The sequence below is a fragment of the Apaloderma vittatum genome, unplaced genomic scaffold, assembly GCF_000703405.1.
Source record: "Apaloderma vittatum isolate BGI_N311 unplaced genomic scaffold, ASM70340v1 scaffold13603, whole genome shotgun sequence".
Classification (NCBI taxonomy): Eukaryota; Metazoa; Chordata; class Aves; order Trogoniformes; family Trogonidae; genus Apaloderma; species Apaloderma vittatum.
Window position 1 is genome coordinate 105395 of NW_009708754.1, and position 16144 is coordinate 121538.

The following is a 16144-nucleotide window of genomic DNA, read 5'->3' on the forward strand; positions in this document are numbered from 1 at the left end:
AAACTTGGCTCTTGCAAACTTGCTTAAAATCCACTTTACTCTGTCATTTTAACGTCAAGAGGGCTGTTGTGTCTGGGAATTAGGGCCATAATGTGGGTCAGCCAGGTCCTGCTCTGATGAGCTGTGCTTTATGGACTCATTTCTGGCTGTTGGAGCACAAGGTGAGGGAGTTTGGGATTTTCTTCCTGGCTTCTGCCAGAAACCAGGAGGGAGACTGCATGGCTTTTAGGAGCAGCAGGAAGTGGAACGATTAAAAGTGCCACAGCTTAAATCCAACCCCTGTGCCTCCAAACAGCCTTGAAACCTGACCAAGAAGTCAAAAAAGCACTAATTAGAAATAAGAAGCCTCTTCTCTCATTCCTTTGAGCTCGTGTCACAGACTGAAACCCAGAAGCTAGGGCTTTTCGGTCAGTCCCTTAGGTTTTTTGGCTTGGTTGTTCATTCTTCAATACCAAGGGCTCACCAGCAGTGTGCCTTATACCCCTTTGCTAGGAGGCAGCACACGTGGCTTTTCCTGGAGAGCAAGAAAGGACTCAGGAGTGTTGCAGTACAGATAGTAACCAGCCACTTCAGCTTCAGCAGAAGAGAGAGGTATGGGGACCCTTCCACAACAGCTTGGCCAATTTTCGTCTTGTTAATTAAAAAAGCCACCAAAACTTTTTACAGAAGTTTGTTACTCCTTTTTTTCACCAGAAGAGTGAATATGAGGTCAGCTTAGGTCCCTCAGTCACTCGGGTAACCATCAGATACGAGAGACTTACCCACAAGGTACTGTAATGAGTGAGTACTGTATTTCTCCACCAGCAATTTCTCTTGAGTTGATGGGGGGAAGCCTGTAGATATTATTTCAAAACGTGGCCCAGTTCTACCTTAAAACAAGAAATTAAGTTAGGGAGCGCCGATGGTCGAGTGTAGAAATGCTGTATGTATCCATGTGTAAATACAAATAAGCTAGGCAGCAGTTGTGAAAGAGAGTGTGTCTGTGTGTGTCTGGGTGTGTGTTTGTGTGTCTGTGTCTGTGTTAGACTTTTCCTCTTCCCTAAACTGGAAAACTAAATTTGAAGGGTACTCTCCTCTGCCCCTCCATCTGGTGAAAACAAGCGATGTTTCCCATAATTCTTCAAGAATTCTAAGTGATGGCTCCTAGTGAAAGATAGATTTGATTATTACCTGTGTGTGAGAGTTCCAGGACTCCCTGGGGAGTACAGGGTTCAGGTAGTTATTTCTTGCCACTCCAGTGAAATTGTGAGGAACTTCTAATGTTCCGTGTGGTCCCAACACGGGGCAGTCCAGCCTGGCTGGATGCAGGGTAACAGCTCCAGCAGAGCCCTTGGACACTCGGGTCATGCTGCATGTATTTACCTTAACGAACTGAGAAGAAACAAGATTGAAGAGAGTCAGAAAAAAAATTTCCCTGGATGGCGAGTGCTCTGTGCTGAACCAGACTGGCCCCACCTCTGTAAGCAACTTGAAAATGCCATTAATGAGGAGAGAAGGCAGAGGCCAAGGTTTTCAGAGCAGAAGGACTTAGAAGCAGGTTTTTTTGACGTAATCAAAGTGAACAGTCTGTGGTGGCAGAGGAGTGGAGGGAGGGGAAAGGGCTGTTTTTCAGCTGCTGGCAAGGATGTCTGAGTTCAGGAGAGACGTGGAGGGTCCAAGCTACCTACTCACTGCAGCTGCTCACCTCCAACATCAGCACGGAGAGTGAGATCTTCTGAACTTTGGAGAAGTTTATTCTTTCTTATGCTACACTTGTTCAGGGTCCAACTTCGGAGGTCAGAACTGACTGTCATCAGCTCCTCCCTGCACACCACAGCAAGCAAGACATGACTCAAAGTCCCTGGGCTGCGCTGTGCTTGGCACATCCACGCGCAGTGAGTCTGTGCTTCCTTCGGCCTCTGCGCCTCGCCTTTTCCCTGAGTCCTGGGCAGTCAGTTTGGCCACTACATGAGCTAGACCAACCTCCTGTGTTTGTGCTCCTGAGTCCTCTCAGGTGTGAAACGAAGCAGCCGGGTGCTGCTGGGGCAAGGTTGCCTGCGTTTCCTTTACATCACTCTGCACAAGGCACTTGTCTTTCCTTTGCACTTGCATCCTGCCGATCTGGGCCAGACTCTTTCTTTCCAACAGACAGAAAGAGGCAGATAAACTGTTTTCACGTGCAGAGCTGGAAGAGCCAGAATGAACTTGTTTCTGAATGAACCAGATGCCGCGAGTATTTTTTAGACAAAGATTAAAAAGAAAAGGAACAACGCAATGGTGGACCCGCTGAAATCAAAGCGGGAACTAGATGAGCTCATTGCTTTATCCGCAGAGCTGAGGAGCCTGCTAACAAAGGCAGATATAAAAAATGCCTTCAAATATGCCAATAAATTATTCTCTTTGGCATCTCTTCAGAGTTGGTAGGCTACATAAATCCTCTTGCACAGTTTGATTAAGCTTTGGTTGTCAGACTCAGGCCAACATTTGAACGTCTCTGTGAAACTCTATGCCAGATCTGTGTAAACAATTTCTTTATTTTGTTTTAGAAATGCTTTCATCTTGCATTTCCTGGTTGGCTCCAGAGCTTCTGCAGCAAAAGCAGGACTCCAGAGCCTGTTGTTTCCTGACCAGGAAAGAGTTCTGAAGTTTTAAATGATCTCTTGTCTAGACCATTTTTGCCGTAAACACACACTGTGGTGAAGTGAGAAAGATCTGCTCCACCACAGATTGCCTTCTTACCTCTTTTGCCTGAACTTGCATATCCATCTCTATAACATGCTGTCTCTTACTCTTTGTCTCCTAATTCTCACACAACAAACAGCTTTCCCTGGTGATTTTAGTCTCTTCTGTCGATTGATCACTCCCCTTTCTGAAGTACAGTAATAGTCCTATACTTCTGAATAATTCACTGTGAAAGAAAACTAAAGCCATCTCTATATAGCTTGCCAAAGCCAAATTAATCTTGAAGTAGTTATTAGGGTTTTTATGCTTCCCTTTCCAATAGGCTGAAATTAGCTTCTTGTTTAAGTCTGTAGTGTGCAGGCTCAGATTTGCTTTGTAACAAAAGCTCCTAACCCAGCCTATTGCAATGTCAGGTGTGACTCATTCTCCTCTTTCCTGCCAGGGATGGGGGGAAAAAAAAAAAGAGGGAGCACTCATTGTGCCAACTTTGTCTTCCCCCTTTTTCTGCTTGCTCCTAGGAGCTCGGGACAAAGCAATTCCCATTGCCAAGCCTAAGACTTATGGCCTGGGCTCCCTTCTCAGCTCTGCCACAGTTAAACAGTGCGATTATAATAGACCCTCATAGACATTTTGAAGTCCATTAAATTCCGTGGGGGAAAGCCCAAGGATTCCCTTGAGAACCTAGATCCAACCTGGGGGCGGGAATGGTCGCTGGATGATGGGACCAGCCGTTGCGGTGCAGCCCCCAGCGAAGGGAGACAGCCCATCTAGCTGGGAGGTCTCCACACCACTACAGGGGTAACAAATCCCCGACCTTCTGAGCTACTCAGGGCTGTAGGTCTTACTCGTCCTTCCAGCTTTGAACTTTCTGACCTGCTGTGTCTTTTCAGGAACTTTAAAATTAAAAGAATTGAAGTATAACCAAGACCACAAAAAAGAACCTTTGAAGTATTTTCCCGTTGGGTTATTCTTTTTTTCCTTCTCAATTGGCCTTTACAGGTTTGTCTGTGGCACTTTAGCCCCCTTTGTACTTGACCCTATGTAAATAGGCCACCCAGGGTTGTGTAATAGATTCCCAGTTCCTCTGGACAAGACTATCAGAAAAGGATTAATTGTTTTCCCATGCAACCCTAGGGAGATTTTACCACTGCTTAAAACAAGAGTGGGATCATGCCCTGAGTCTGTTAATAAGTGCAATGCTCATTCTCCCTCCTGTTTGTGTTACACTGATTGATGTATTGGTTTAGTAATTGACCTGCATATCCCCATGTTTTACCTATAGTCCAACTAGGGTAATTTAGAAACAGCAGCCAGAGTCCAAGACGATCTGAGCAGCTCATGCAGCCGGTGACCCATGAGGGAACTGGGGCTGACTCATCAGTTCTGAAGACACAGGTTTCTGGAGTGACGTCGTGACCAAAACTTAAGTTAAATATTCCATGTATGTAGTGAATAAAATCAATTTATGTTTATTATTATCTATTAGAGGAATCCCAAAGTGTTGAAAATCACAAGTTATCATCAGGGGCCAATATGCCTTTGATACTTGTGGCCTTTTCATTCTCCATTAGTGTTGATGAGTTATTTGTTGATGAGTGAGGAGAGGCAGGGAAACAGGTAGATTTCAGCACAACAAGGAAGTTTGTGGCTCTTCAGACAGCATTTAATTCCCATGTTTTGGGCCAAATTCTCTCCTGGTGATAGTCAGCAAAGTCCCATCAATTTACACCATGAGATTTGGAGCCAGATGTGTCTATCCCACACGTGATTTGCTCTGTCTACCTTCGTTTATTTTGCTAGTCTCTCTTGCCCAGCACTGTTTGCAATACAGTTAATCTTTCTTGTTCCCTCGAGCTTTGACTGGGCAGCATCGAGCAGCCATGTCTGCACTATGGGAAAGTGAGATCAAATTTATCTGCTTAATATCCACTGCACTGACATTTTGTCCTTCTTGCCTGCGGCTGGCACATTAAACATGTGACTGCTGTCGTGCTTATTGTTACAGTCTTCTGGCTTTTAGGAGCAGGGCTGAAGGCTGGTTTTTACCTCCCTTCCCATTCCTTTTTTGTCTGGAAAAGGACATAACAGAGATCTAGCACTCTCTTTCTTCCTCCCCCACTCCTGAAAATGCTCTTGGTGCAGTCTTCTACTTCTGCACCCTGGCCCTGCACTCATGAGATCTTCTCTGTGGGGAAGGACTTCACCTGCTCAGTTTTCTGTAGCCAGGACCCCAGCATAGGGGTAGAAGCCCCCTGTGCATGCATGAGTCACATTCTGGCTCAGCATTGCCATGAACTGCACTGGCACAAGTCGGGGCTTTTAGCACTCTGTCCTGCTGTGTGTGCTGGGTACGAAGCTGAAACGCGACGTGGCCTCTAGTGGCTGCACCCAGAGCAAATGCCCAGTGTGAAACAGAGGTAGCATTCCAGAGAGCCTCCAGTGACTCCAAGTCCTCATGGAAGGTCAGTCGGACGTGGGCTCCCAAGCGCCTGACTCTCTCCCGCAGCAGAATTGCCACAGTTTAAGTTACCAGGCACGAGCTGAGCTGCTCTAAGTGTGAGGACTTCCATGGGGAGAGCTCTCTGACCACCTGGACACCTCCACGGAGCTTCAGCCAACAAAAAAAGAGGGAAATCGGGCTGCGCTGACTCCCTCGCTCCCCATAACCCACTTGCGTGTCTGAGCCCTGGCTTGCTCCTGTGTGGGGAAGCAAGGCACGCTTGTGAGCATCACCCTAGCAGGGCTGTGATGGAGGGGGACAGGAGCCTTGCCCAAGAGAGCAAAAGACAAGACTGGCTGAAAATGAGCAGCTTTTTATTTTATTTTTTTTTAAAGTAAGAAAAAAAAAAAAGTGTCTCATCTATGTTAATGCCTCCTGGCTTCCAATCCTTAAAAAAAAAAAAAGGGCATTAACAGACAGAGCCATAGAGCCATCTTTCTTCTCCTTTGTTTAGGGGTGGATGAAGGCTAATGAAACCCCAGACTGAGGGTTTGTTTGCCTTACACAATAGGCGGCCAAACTGTTTTCAGCAACTGCAGCATTCAGTTGAGAGATTCATGGAGGGAAGCCTTAATTAGAGTAATTGCTGTATTTATATAACAATTCCCTTTTGTCTGAGATCAAATAGATCTTTGAGAAATCTTATTTCTTTTCGAGTTAATTTCTGCCCTGTTAGTTTAGCTCATGAATCTTAATGAAGACGAGCATGTTTGGTATCTCCCGATCTCTCCTTTCTGCCTCGTTACTAGAGGGGAAACTGTGGGGCATTAATCTCCTGTGCCGCTGCTTCTCACTTCGGTAGCAACAGGGGAGAAGCACCAGCAGGCAAGAAATGTTAATACCATGAGCAAGGAAGTCGAACCTTCCTTTAGTGGTTTGGACTTGACTGTTGGAATTAGCACAATCCTGAATAGGGATCCCCTGAGGGACGTGGTGTGATGGAGAGGAGGTGAGACTGAGGGTCTGCTGCGTATCTACTGCCCTTGGGCTCCTGGAAAAATAAAGTAATGAATTTCTCTGGGTCTCTGTTCCCTGCCTGTAAGATGGGGGAGAGCCTTCACCTCTGCCATGTGCTTGCATTTGAAACATGGGCTGCTCAGGGCACAGGTTTTCTCTTACAAGGTAAATGTGCCCAGCTCAGCGATGCGAGCTGAGACTTTCTTTCACATAGGAAATAATGATTTCTTCCTCATCCAGATGGCTGCCAATGTGAAGGGTATAGCTGAGCAGAAAGTTGTGTTCCTCTTCCTAGAGTGCAGTACTTCTGCGAATTGATCTGGGCTTGCTAGTGTTTTCCCAGAACATGACACAGTTTCTCATAATCTGGTTACTGTGAGATTCCTTATGAAAGTCATTATCCTGTTGCAAATAACACATACAAGAATTACGTTAAACCTCCCAGAGATTTCAGTACCGAGAAAGGGAACTTGTAAATTCAAGGAAAATAATGCTTGGAAACATCTGTTTTGTGCAAACATCCCTTCACCGACTTCCAGGCCATTGGACTGATTTGCAGACGCAGCCTCCTGAGGCAGAAGTCGCAACACTGCATGTGAGCAGCACTGGAGGAGTCCAGTACAGCCTTGCCCAGCAGACTGGGAGACCTGGAGCCCTTCCCAGCATGGTCCAAGCCATGCAGTGGGTGAAAAAGAGGACCAGTGCGGGTCCCCTGCTCTCCCTCACCTGCTCTTGGGCTGAGCTCTCAGGGCTGACGCAGATTTTTCCTAATGGTTGGCACTACTATGTCTGCATTTTTTCCCTGTAACTTCATGGGCCCTACGCAGACTAACCTCCAGCTTTTAATTTCTTGTCATGGCTTGCCGCATTTTCTTTCAGTAAATGTTTTCAAATGATCTCGTGAAATCATGGTTTTGGCTCAATCCAGCTGCTGATTTTGGCTGCGATGCTTTTGAGGGGGTTAGCTGAGGTCAGCGAGAGCCTCGCTGGAGTTTGCTGCTCAGCAAGCTGGTGTAGCCTAAAGGGACCTCATCTGAGGATGCTCCCAAGGGGCTCTTTACACTGGGAATGGAGTAAATCCCGGCGGTTGGATGCGATCACAGAGTGAGGGCTGATTGGCCTGGTTCAGGTTTAAGACTGACAGTGTTGCTATTGGTTTAGCTGGGAGGCACCTTGGATTTGGGTGACTACATGTTTCTTTTTTTGCTCAGGAACATCTCTGGTTTGCCTTGTTATTGTTACTGTTGAATTTTTTTTTCTGTGTTTCTTCACTGAGCTCTGTGAGGTAGAGGTTGAGATTCATGTTGGATTCTGGATTATCATACAAAATTAGAGATACTCAGCAAACATTAGGATATAGCATTTTGCCACAAAAAGCTTTCCACTGAACATCTCTCATCACCTGCAAAAACAACGAAGGCTTGCACTTGGAAGGACGTTTAGGGCTATCCAACATGTGAGGCAAGAGTCAAACTCTGGCCTTCTCATGGGTGTTAGTAAGATATTTTCCAGCTGCTTCTGAATGCAGCTGGAGGGATCAGGTGAAAGATGAGCTGCACTCCCAAAACCCTTTCCCCCATGCAGCCTGTGTGTGTGCAGAGGGCAGCGTCTGTGTGTTCTGGGCACTCTGCTTTATCCCTCCTGCCGCAGAAGTGTTTCTTCTATGGCCAGAGACATGGCTATGGTCCCCAGGTACTTACTTCAGAGCTGAAGGCTGAGTTTGTAATTAAGTTCCTCAGGAATCCCGAGTTCTTTACTTTGCTAGAAGTGCCATCAGAGAGCAGAGGCAGCAGGAGATACCATCAAATGCTACCCTGTTGCAGCAGAGAAATGTCAGCACTGCCTGAGGCAGAGAGAGAAAAAGAAGGATTCCTGGGCTCTTGAGCCTTTGAAAGGCCATTATAGCAAGGGAAAGGCAATTTTAGTTTTTCCCGACAGTACCAGACAACACAAACTAAACCTTCATCCATGACTTTGTCGGTATAGTAATTCCTGGTGAATTCAAATAGTGTCTGAGAGGGTTAGTTATTCATTTTAGTAGTCAAAAGTGACTTCAAAAATTTCATCCTTTAATTTTATATACCTCTTACAGTAAGGCAGGTAACTGTTCCAGTATGGAACATCAGTGCTGTCTCTGTTGGAGTCACCATCGGCACACCTGCTTTTCAGCTCAATTGCTAGCTAAAGGCTGGAGCTGCTTCCCAGAGAAAACACCTTACTTTCACCGCTTTGTGACGGGCCTGTCACCTCCAGAATTCCCCAGGAGTTTTTATGTACGGGAGGAGCAGCAATGGTCAATCTCTTGTGCTCTGTCACAGCTCCCGGGTGCAGAGGCAAGTGTGCATCCGCTGGCTGAGTAATCTGCTGGGGTGCTGCGGCTGCCCACCACGTGGGACCATTTTTCTCTAACCGCCAGATGCTGTTCAAAGGAAACATTTCCAGTGCCAGCTCCCAAGCACAGAAGCAATCGAGAGGTCATGGCACAGCGTACAGGATGTTTTTCAGGGGTGTAAGTTAAGGATAAGAGACTGTCAGTCCTTTGAAATGATATCCCAGCCTTTTGCTGAAGCGGGCTAGTGTGAGTTTGGCTGCCATGAAAAGGGAGGCCTCTTTACGTTGTGCTGATGCTCTATGTAGAGTGCATGATTTATTTTCACTTTTCCTGCTGGACTGTGTTAGGCGCTTGCAGTATCCGGGAAACAAGCTTAGAAAAACCCATCCAGAGTGGTTTATGATGCAGGTGGGTCGCTCCAGCCCTTGATACCCTTGTGCTTCAAAGCCCTGTTTTTACAGAGCAAGAGAGGCAGCAGCGCTGAACTCACACCTGACAGCTGGGGAAGGTGCTCTTTGATCGAGTGTCCTTTAGGTCAGCTCAAGGATTAATTCAGAGGGGGTTTGTGGCAGCCTGATACCGCTCGCAGCAGCCAGCCAAGGGAACGTGTTCCAGCAGTGGATGAATTTGAAGCCTTCCCTCTCCTCCTGCCTCCTTTGGGCACCCCATGTGGAGTAAACGGTGCCTAGAGTTACCTAGCTGAGGTTTGTCAGTCTGCAGGTCCAATGCCCAAATCAGAGCTGGCCTGTCCAATTTAAGCAGTTATTTTATGTTGAATCCTACGTTTTGCTTTTTCAGAGCTCAAAATGGCCCACCTCAAGGGATGGCCCTTGCCTAATCCTCATTGTCCTGACAAAAAGTGTGTTTTAAGCAGCCAGGAATGCATTTACATTGGCTCTCAGCTTGTTACATCGAATGCCTTCTCTTGGTGCAATTCTGGCATCACGTGGAATAAAGCAAGCAAATAGGAATGCAAACACACTTTTTTATCCCAGGGCTCTAAACTGGTCTGGGATTGGGCAGTCCAGTTGAGGTTTTGGTCTTATATGGTTGAACATGAATGGGAACCCAAGCAAAGCATGTTACCAGCCCTTTTCAGAGATATTTGCTGTCAGGTGTTTGGTTTTTTTAACTCTCCACATTTAGCAGAAGCTTCTGGTGTAAAGAAGGCAGCAGTAGGTCAGGGGCCAGGAGACATGGGACTTACTCCCAGCTCTTCTCTCCTTTTTGTCTTGTCTTTTTGGACTGCTTTTGGTCTATACAACTCCCAGCACCAGTGAGCTCTGATCTTGTTTGAGCTTTCTAGGTGTTCCAGCAATGCAAATGAGAGCTAGTGAGGTGCAGATACTCATCTGTGGGGACAAAGGAGCTGGGCAGGGAATTTCTAGAGAAAGTTGGGGCTGCCAGGAGCTTTCTGACCTGTTTTACAAACCAAAGAAGTTTAGTTCAAAACTTGAAAAGGCTTGTCTGAACCAGGTCTTTGAGAGATTTTGGCTTGACCCATTTCTTGCTTGGAAGCCAAGCTATTGTCTGAGGATTGGTATCCCGCAGAAAATTTGGGGCAGAGTCTCTTGGGAAACAAATTGTGTTTGGGTTCTGCTGGTAGAAAGGGGAGAAGAACAGATTGTAAGGGTTGAGACAGAGAAGCTCTGCTTTTTCTCGGGCCTGAGCCTGGAAATGTTGCGTATCTTAGGGCTGAAGAGTCCAGAGGAGCGTGGGAAGACCCCAGCTGCAGAGAGCCCTGTCAGCTTTGCTCCTTTCCTGGTGTCTGCTCTTAAAATCTGGATGAGCTCAGCAGCCCTCTCTACTGATGTTTTGGGTGGAACGATGGAAAACAGTTCTGCCATAGGGAATCCCATGGCAGCACACCTCCTCAAAGGGCTCGGGAGGTCTGGCTGCAGTTGGGTTTTTTGTGCTAATGTCAGCAGTCTGGGGTCCTGCAAGGTCTCAGCTGCGGATGCCCTGTCTCCTTTGGCTCTGAACCTCCCCTCAGGAAGGGATACTGGGGAGACTTCTGAAGTAAATCTGGCAGTCGTCTTTCTTTTCCCTGCCTTCTCTCTAGGTAGGGAATGACTAGACCTTTTATCCTCTTGTCCTAGGAGAATTTGTACCTTCTGAAAGGCTCCTACAGTCAGAATGAAGTTGGTCTCTCACTGCACCTCCCCATCTTTTCATTTCCCCATTGCCGAGATGCAGCAGACTTGGTCATTCCCGAAACAGTGACCGATTGTCTGGTTTGGCTGGTTCAGCTATTTGCTAAACATAATGCTCTTTCATCTTCGAGGAAATCGTCTGGACACCTCCACCAGAGTGGAGCTTGCTTTATGCTGCTGTTTCAATAGGCAAATAAAAGCGGCTATTTTCCCAGTTTAAACATAACCTGGTTTCTCTAATGAAGTAGAAATACTTGAGAGGAGGGGAAAGATTGTTTTTTACTGAATTTTCAAGAACTGCAGTCCTAAATTAACAAGCCAGCTAGCTCTTTTCCTACCTAGGGAAAGGATTCCCCTTGTCCCCCAGTATTTCCCTTCCCCTTAAGAAATACCCACAGCACTCACACCTCATCATTCTGACCGGGACCTAAATGGCCCCCACCAGGGCTCTCTCATGCCATGTGCATGATGTACGGCTTTTCTCATTGCTCCCTGGCGAATCAGGGCACTTTGGCTGAGGTCTGAGATTTCTTTTCACTGGTAGCAGAGTAAAAAATGCTACCAAAAAATCCTCTTCTAGAGTTTTGTTGTCGAGAAAGGAGCCAGTCGCCTGTCTGCTCTCATCTCTGCTCAGAGTTTGGGGGGCACTAAAAGCCAGTGCCTTGCACTGTTTCCCGAGATGACAGGAAGGAAAGCGTAGGCTTCTGGCTATGCTTCAGTAGGCTGAGGTTTAGGAAAACGACACAGCTCAGGACTGACACCAGTCCAAAGCCTGGCTGGCTGGTGAGCAGTGTTTGAGAGCAAGCTTGTATTCCTGAGAAGTTAATACAGATATAAATAACCACCAAACCTACTGTTTAACATTTATAACATTGCAAATGATGCAATGCAACTTTTTTTTCTTTCTGTGATAACTAAGGATTTGACTAAAAGAAAAAGGACTGAGGAGAAATACACCCTGAATTCTTCCTGCAGAGAGTGAGTCAAATTCCTTGCCTGCGGTTCCAGTACAATGAAACTGAGAAGTCTGGCCAGCAACTGGGTTCAACAGGAAAGCTGAGGACAAGCTTTTGTGCGACTGCTAATAGGTCCCTCTCCCGTGGCACTGCCGGATGGGAGGAAACAAACAGCTCTTTTTGTTTTGCAGTTCATGACGAAGAACCCCAACATGCGGCTGGGCAGCCCAGGGCTGGGTGGCGAGAGCGCGATTCTGCGGCACCCCTACTTCAAAGATCTGGACTGGGACCTGTTGAACCAGCGTCAGATGGAGCCACCATTCAGGCCTCGAATTGTACGTGGAAGGAGGGTGGGAGGGAAAGAATCATGGTTTTTTTTTCCTCTTTTCTGAGCTCTTTAAGCAGGTTATTCCTGTGAGACAGGAAGGGAGGGCAACCTTGACATGAAAGCCCTGGCCCAGGAGCCAGGAGGAGAGGAGTCTGGTCTTGGCTTGCCTGCTGGCTGGCCACCTGATGTTGTACAGGTTGCTTTTGCCCTCCATGCTGGATTTTCAAAAGCAGTTCAGCCAAAAGGTGCAGGCTTGTAAAAGCAGCTGCAGTAGATTAGACACTTAATTACCCCAGATATGAAACAGGGTAAGTAATCTTCACTCTGACCACTCCGTCTCGTTCGTCATGACTGGCTTGTCTCTCTTATGTCTCTCTCTGTCTGTACAGCACCCAGCACAGTGTTACCTGCTCAAACTACTGTCAGCTGAGTTGTTCAAATGGCAGACAGGCTGCAGAGGGGACGGTGTTGCATCTCTTCCAAGTGGTGCCACACAGCTCAAAGGATGCTTTCCCTCGGAGAGCCTTTCCAAGGTTATCTCTGCGGCTTCCTTGCCTTTGAAATTGTCACCTGGAGTGGCTTTGTCTCATGCTGTGGACACTCTGCAAACGCATAGTGACAGTAGTCTACACAGTCCTGCTCACTGAAGCTCACTGGGTGCAGGATCAGGCACTCAGTGGAGCTGTGACAGCTCAAGATCAGGCTCATGAGTTGTTTCTTGAACTGAATCGAACGCTAAGGGAGCCTTTTCAGTCCCCCTGTAAGTTGGACAGAACCTAGGAACATTAGACTTTATCTCAATAAAGCATCTTGTTCTGCACGCAGGAAAAGCACACGCCTTGTCACAACGTGCCACAAACCCGGTTTGTGTGTGTGCATTGTAAACAGTCCCACTTTGTGGCTCAGAGCAAGGAGTCCAGCACCTGGCAAGCCATTTGTCTTCCCACAGCCCAGTAATTCATTACTGTGCAAGTTTAATGGCTCGCACATAGTGAGTGTACTCCCCTCCCAATAAAAAAAAAAACCTAGCTGAGATGCTCTGTGGATAAGAAGGGTCTGTGTGGAGTCAGCTAATTGGAAACACGGCTAATACCTGCTTTGACTGGCTGCATCTGTGGTGCCACCTGAGGAAAGGAACAGATTTATGTGCCCTGCCCTGCCATGTCTGGCAGGCAACTCATCCAAGGTGGTGTAAGTTAAACCAGAGAGGGGTTTGCCTGTTGGAAGCCTGCAGAGGCTCTAAATGGGTTTACACTGTAAGAGGCTCTGTGGGGGCACTTGGCTGTTCCCTGTTCAATGCTAGAAAAAGCTTTCAGTAAGCTCAGCCTGGGTTAGGGAGATGACAGTTTACTGCACTCAAGACTAGACTAAAGATGCCAAGTGAGGATCAAGCAGACCATACATACTTCTGACATCTCTTTCCTTTGTCTTTTCCATCTGACAGAAATCCAAAGATGATGTCAGCAACTTTGATCCAGATTTTATAAAAGAGGAGCCCATTCTGACTCCCATTGAAGAAGGAATTCTTCCGATGATAAACCAAGATGAATTTAGAAACTTTTCATTCACAAGCCCAGAACTGCAGCAATAGCTGTGGCTCTGGGAAAGGGCTGCTGAGAGGATTTGGAGCGAAATGAAAAGAAAACCAAGTTTACCAGAAATTTCATTCTCAAGGAGTAACAGTGCACTGACTTTATGCCATACAGCAGCACCACTGTCAACGTTACCTTAATGTGAAATTGAAACCTTCCTGTGTTTTGTAGGATTTATGCAGCTCTTGGATCAAACACTGACAGAGGTGGGACAAACGTGATACTGTAAATAGCCGATGCAGACAGAGAATTGAATGCTGAGCTAGCTGGCTCAACCTGAATGTCACCGCTTGCGGTGGATTCAAGGAGTCAGCATGAGCATGAAACAAGTGTCTTGCAGCTCTGAGCCAAACAGACTTGTTACAATTCTGATTGTTTGCAAGACTATTTTAAGGAGTCCCAGCACTGTCCGGCGTTTTGGAGCCTTGATCCAGCATCCCGTGGCCTGACTGAACCAGATGTTCCTACTGACTTTACCTGTTTCTGCAGTATTTATTTCTTTCCGAAGGACAAAATGGCTCACTTTGCCACAGTTTAGGTTTCCATGTGAAATATTTCATTGTGCTGACTAGCAGAAGGAAAAAACCAAATGCCCTGTGCCCCACACAGATTCTTCCAACTCAAAGGGAAGCCATGTGCTCGTAGGGTTTTACTGTTTGTGCGATATGAAAAGTTTTAGTGTTTGCATTCTGTGAAATGCCTTTTTACATCATTGCATCTTCAATGCTCCTTTCTTTGCCTCCCAGCTGTTTTCAACTATAATGTAACTTGTAAAACCTTACTGTTTATTTAGGCCCATTCTATTTAATTATGCTATACAAAGCCCCTTTTGTGGGTTTAGTGCCTCATTAAAATTTTGATCCAAAGTGGTAGTGCTTGAATTATTTGTAGTATTATTGTGATGGGTGCCACCGAGTTGGCAGACTGCTTGAAAGCAGAGTTGTTGGCCAACAGGTAACAGAAGAAGACAACTTTCTCCTGTGAGAACGATCAACTTTATCTAAGAAACAGGGTGACTTGGTTTGGTTTGGATTTAAGGGCTTATCACTCATAGGGCACTTCTTATCACCTTCAGCCTCAAGCTTCTGCTGCAGGCAGAATGAGGCAAATTTTCAGTGCAGTTTGTAGAAACCAGACACCCTGGGAGATGGTTCTGTGCTGTCCCTGTTCTTCTGAAAGTTGGATGATTTTTCTGCAGCTCCGTGGCACACCTTTGCACTCCTTGCTGGTCTTGAAGCTGTGTGTCAGGATTACAGCCTCTTCCTTGGGCAGATATGAATGGCTGCAGAAGGATTTCTAACCTCTTGTAAAACTGATCATGTTTTATAGTGCTAATCACGTGCTTTAACCTGAGAGAAGGGTGAGGTGCAGCAGAGGGACACTTCTGCATAGACCTCACACTGATGTAACTGTAGAGGTGACGCTGGGGAGCATAAGCCTTTGTCAGGGAAATGGAGGTGGGCTCAGGTTCAGTTACCCTTGGACTCTCCTTGGTTTTGTGCTTGTGTATGATACCAGTTCTTCCTCTTGCTTTCCTGCATCTTCTCTTTCCAGTAAGCACAGCTTCATCCACTGGTTTTCTCTCCCTTCCATGGGCCTCTTCTGGCCACACTGCAGCCAGTCACCCTCTTGTCATCTGGCCAGTCTACAGATACACAATTCTTTCAAAGTGGGGCAAGAGAGGAGGAAAGACAGGTTGTACAGTGTAAGTGGGAGAAGAAAGAGCAGATATCCAGAAAAATGATCCAAGAACCAGTCATGCAGGCTAGCTTGAATTGCTTTCCCATACAGGAGGAAATGGTAGAGAGATGGATGCATTTGCATGAGAGGGACACTGCAGCATCTTAGACACGTCTGAATTAAGCACAACGTTCACCTGTCTGGTGCAGACGTGACCCTAGGCAACTCCTCACTCGGTTTCCCACCCAGTTTCCCAGCATCATGACTGCAGCGGTGCTCTCTTGGCAAGGGGTAAGTGTAGCTAAGCTGGCCACCGAGAGTGGGAGCACCAAAACTGTCTGTGAATTTTGTGTTGACAGCTTTTTTACTTTCCCAATGTCAAGGGTTATGAACAACCTCTCCCTACCTGGAGGTCAGTGTGGGAGAACAGTAAGTGATGGACTTTTTTACCAGTGTGTTGGTAACATCCTAGGGTTTAATTGGTTGTGTTATTTCTCAGGGCTCTGGAGACTTTCTAGAATCATTTCTGCTGGAGAAATGAGTGCCATAGCATTACCTTCAGTATCAAAATATGATCCTGCCTCCATGGCCCTGGGATCTGAGCAGCTTTGCTTGCACCACTGGCAGTATGAAGAATGTACAATGGTCGCCTCTGGAGACCTTTATTAATGTTGCAACGCCAACACCCACCAAGCTCTGTCCTGAAAGCTTGTGGAATGGAAACTAAGACACCTCTGTAGGCGCTCTGTTAGGACTTTTGTGAATTGGAAATCAGGAAGCTTGTGGATCTCTGAATGATATAAAACAGTGTCTAAGGCCACCCTGGGGAGCAGGAAAAGCTCCTGCTCTGGCCAGCCTGTACCTGCTTTGGTGCAGGGCTTGTTGGCTTGGTGGGGCGGGAATCGAATATCAAAGGGAGATTCCTCCCCAGCTTTACTTTTCATTGGTCTCACGCGGCGCCAGGGTCACTCCACCCAACCATCAC

The 16144-nt window shown here is 46.7% G+C and overlaps 1 protein-coding gene across 1 annotated transcript in view; it reads left to right on the forward strand.

Annotated features, from left to right (window-relative positions):
- Nucleotides 1-14132, forward strand: part of PRKCH (protein kinase C, eta) — a gene marked incomplete at its 5' end in the record, with an annotated part of 119521 nt that extends 105389 nt beyond the window's left edge. Inside the window, 2 exons of the mRNA XM_009866673.1 lie at nt 11751-11894; nt 13332-14132. Coding sequence (XP_009864975.1) covers nt 11751-11894; nt 13332-13478 — 291 coding nt within the window. The remainder of the gene's footprint in view (nt 1-11750; nt 11895-13331) is intronic.
- Nucleotides 14133-16144: the final 2012 nt, after the last annotated feature.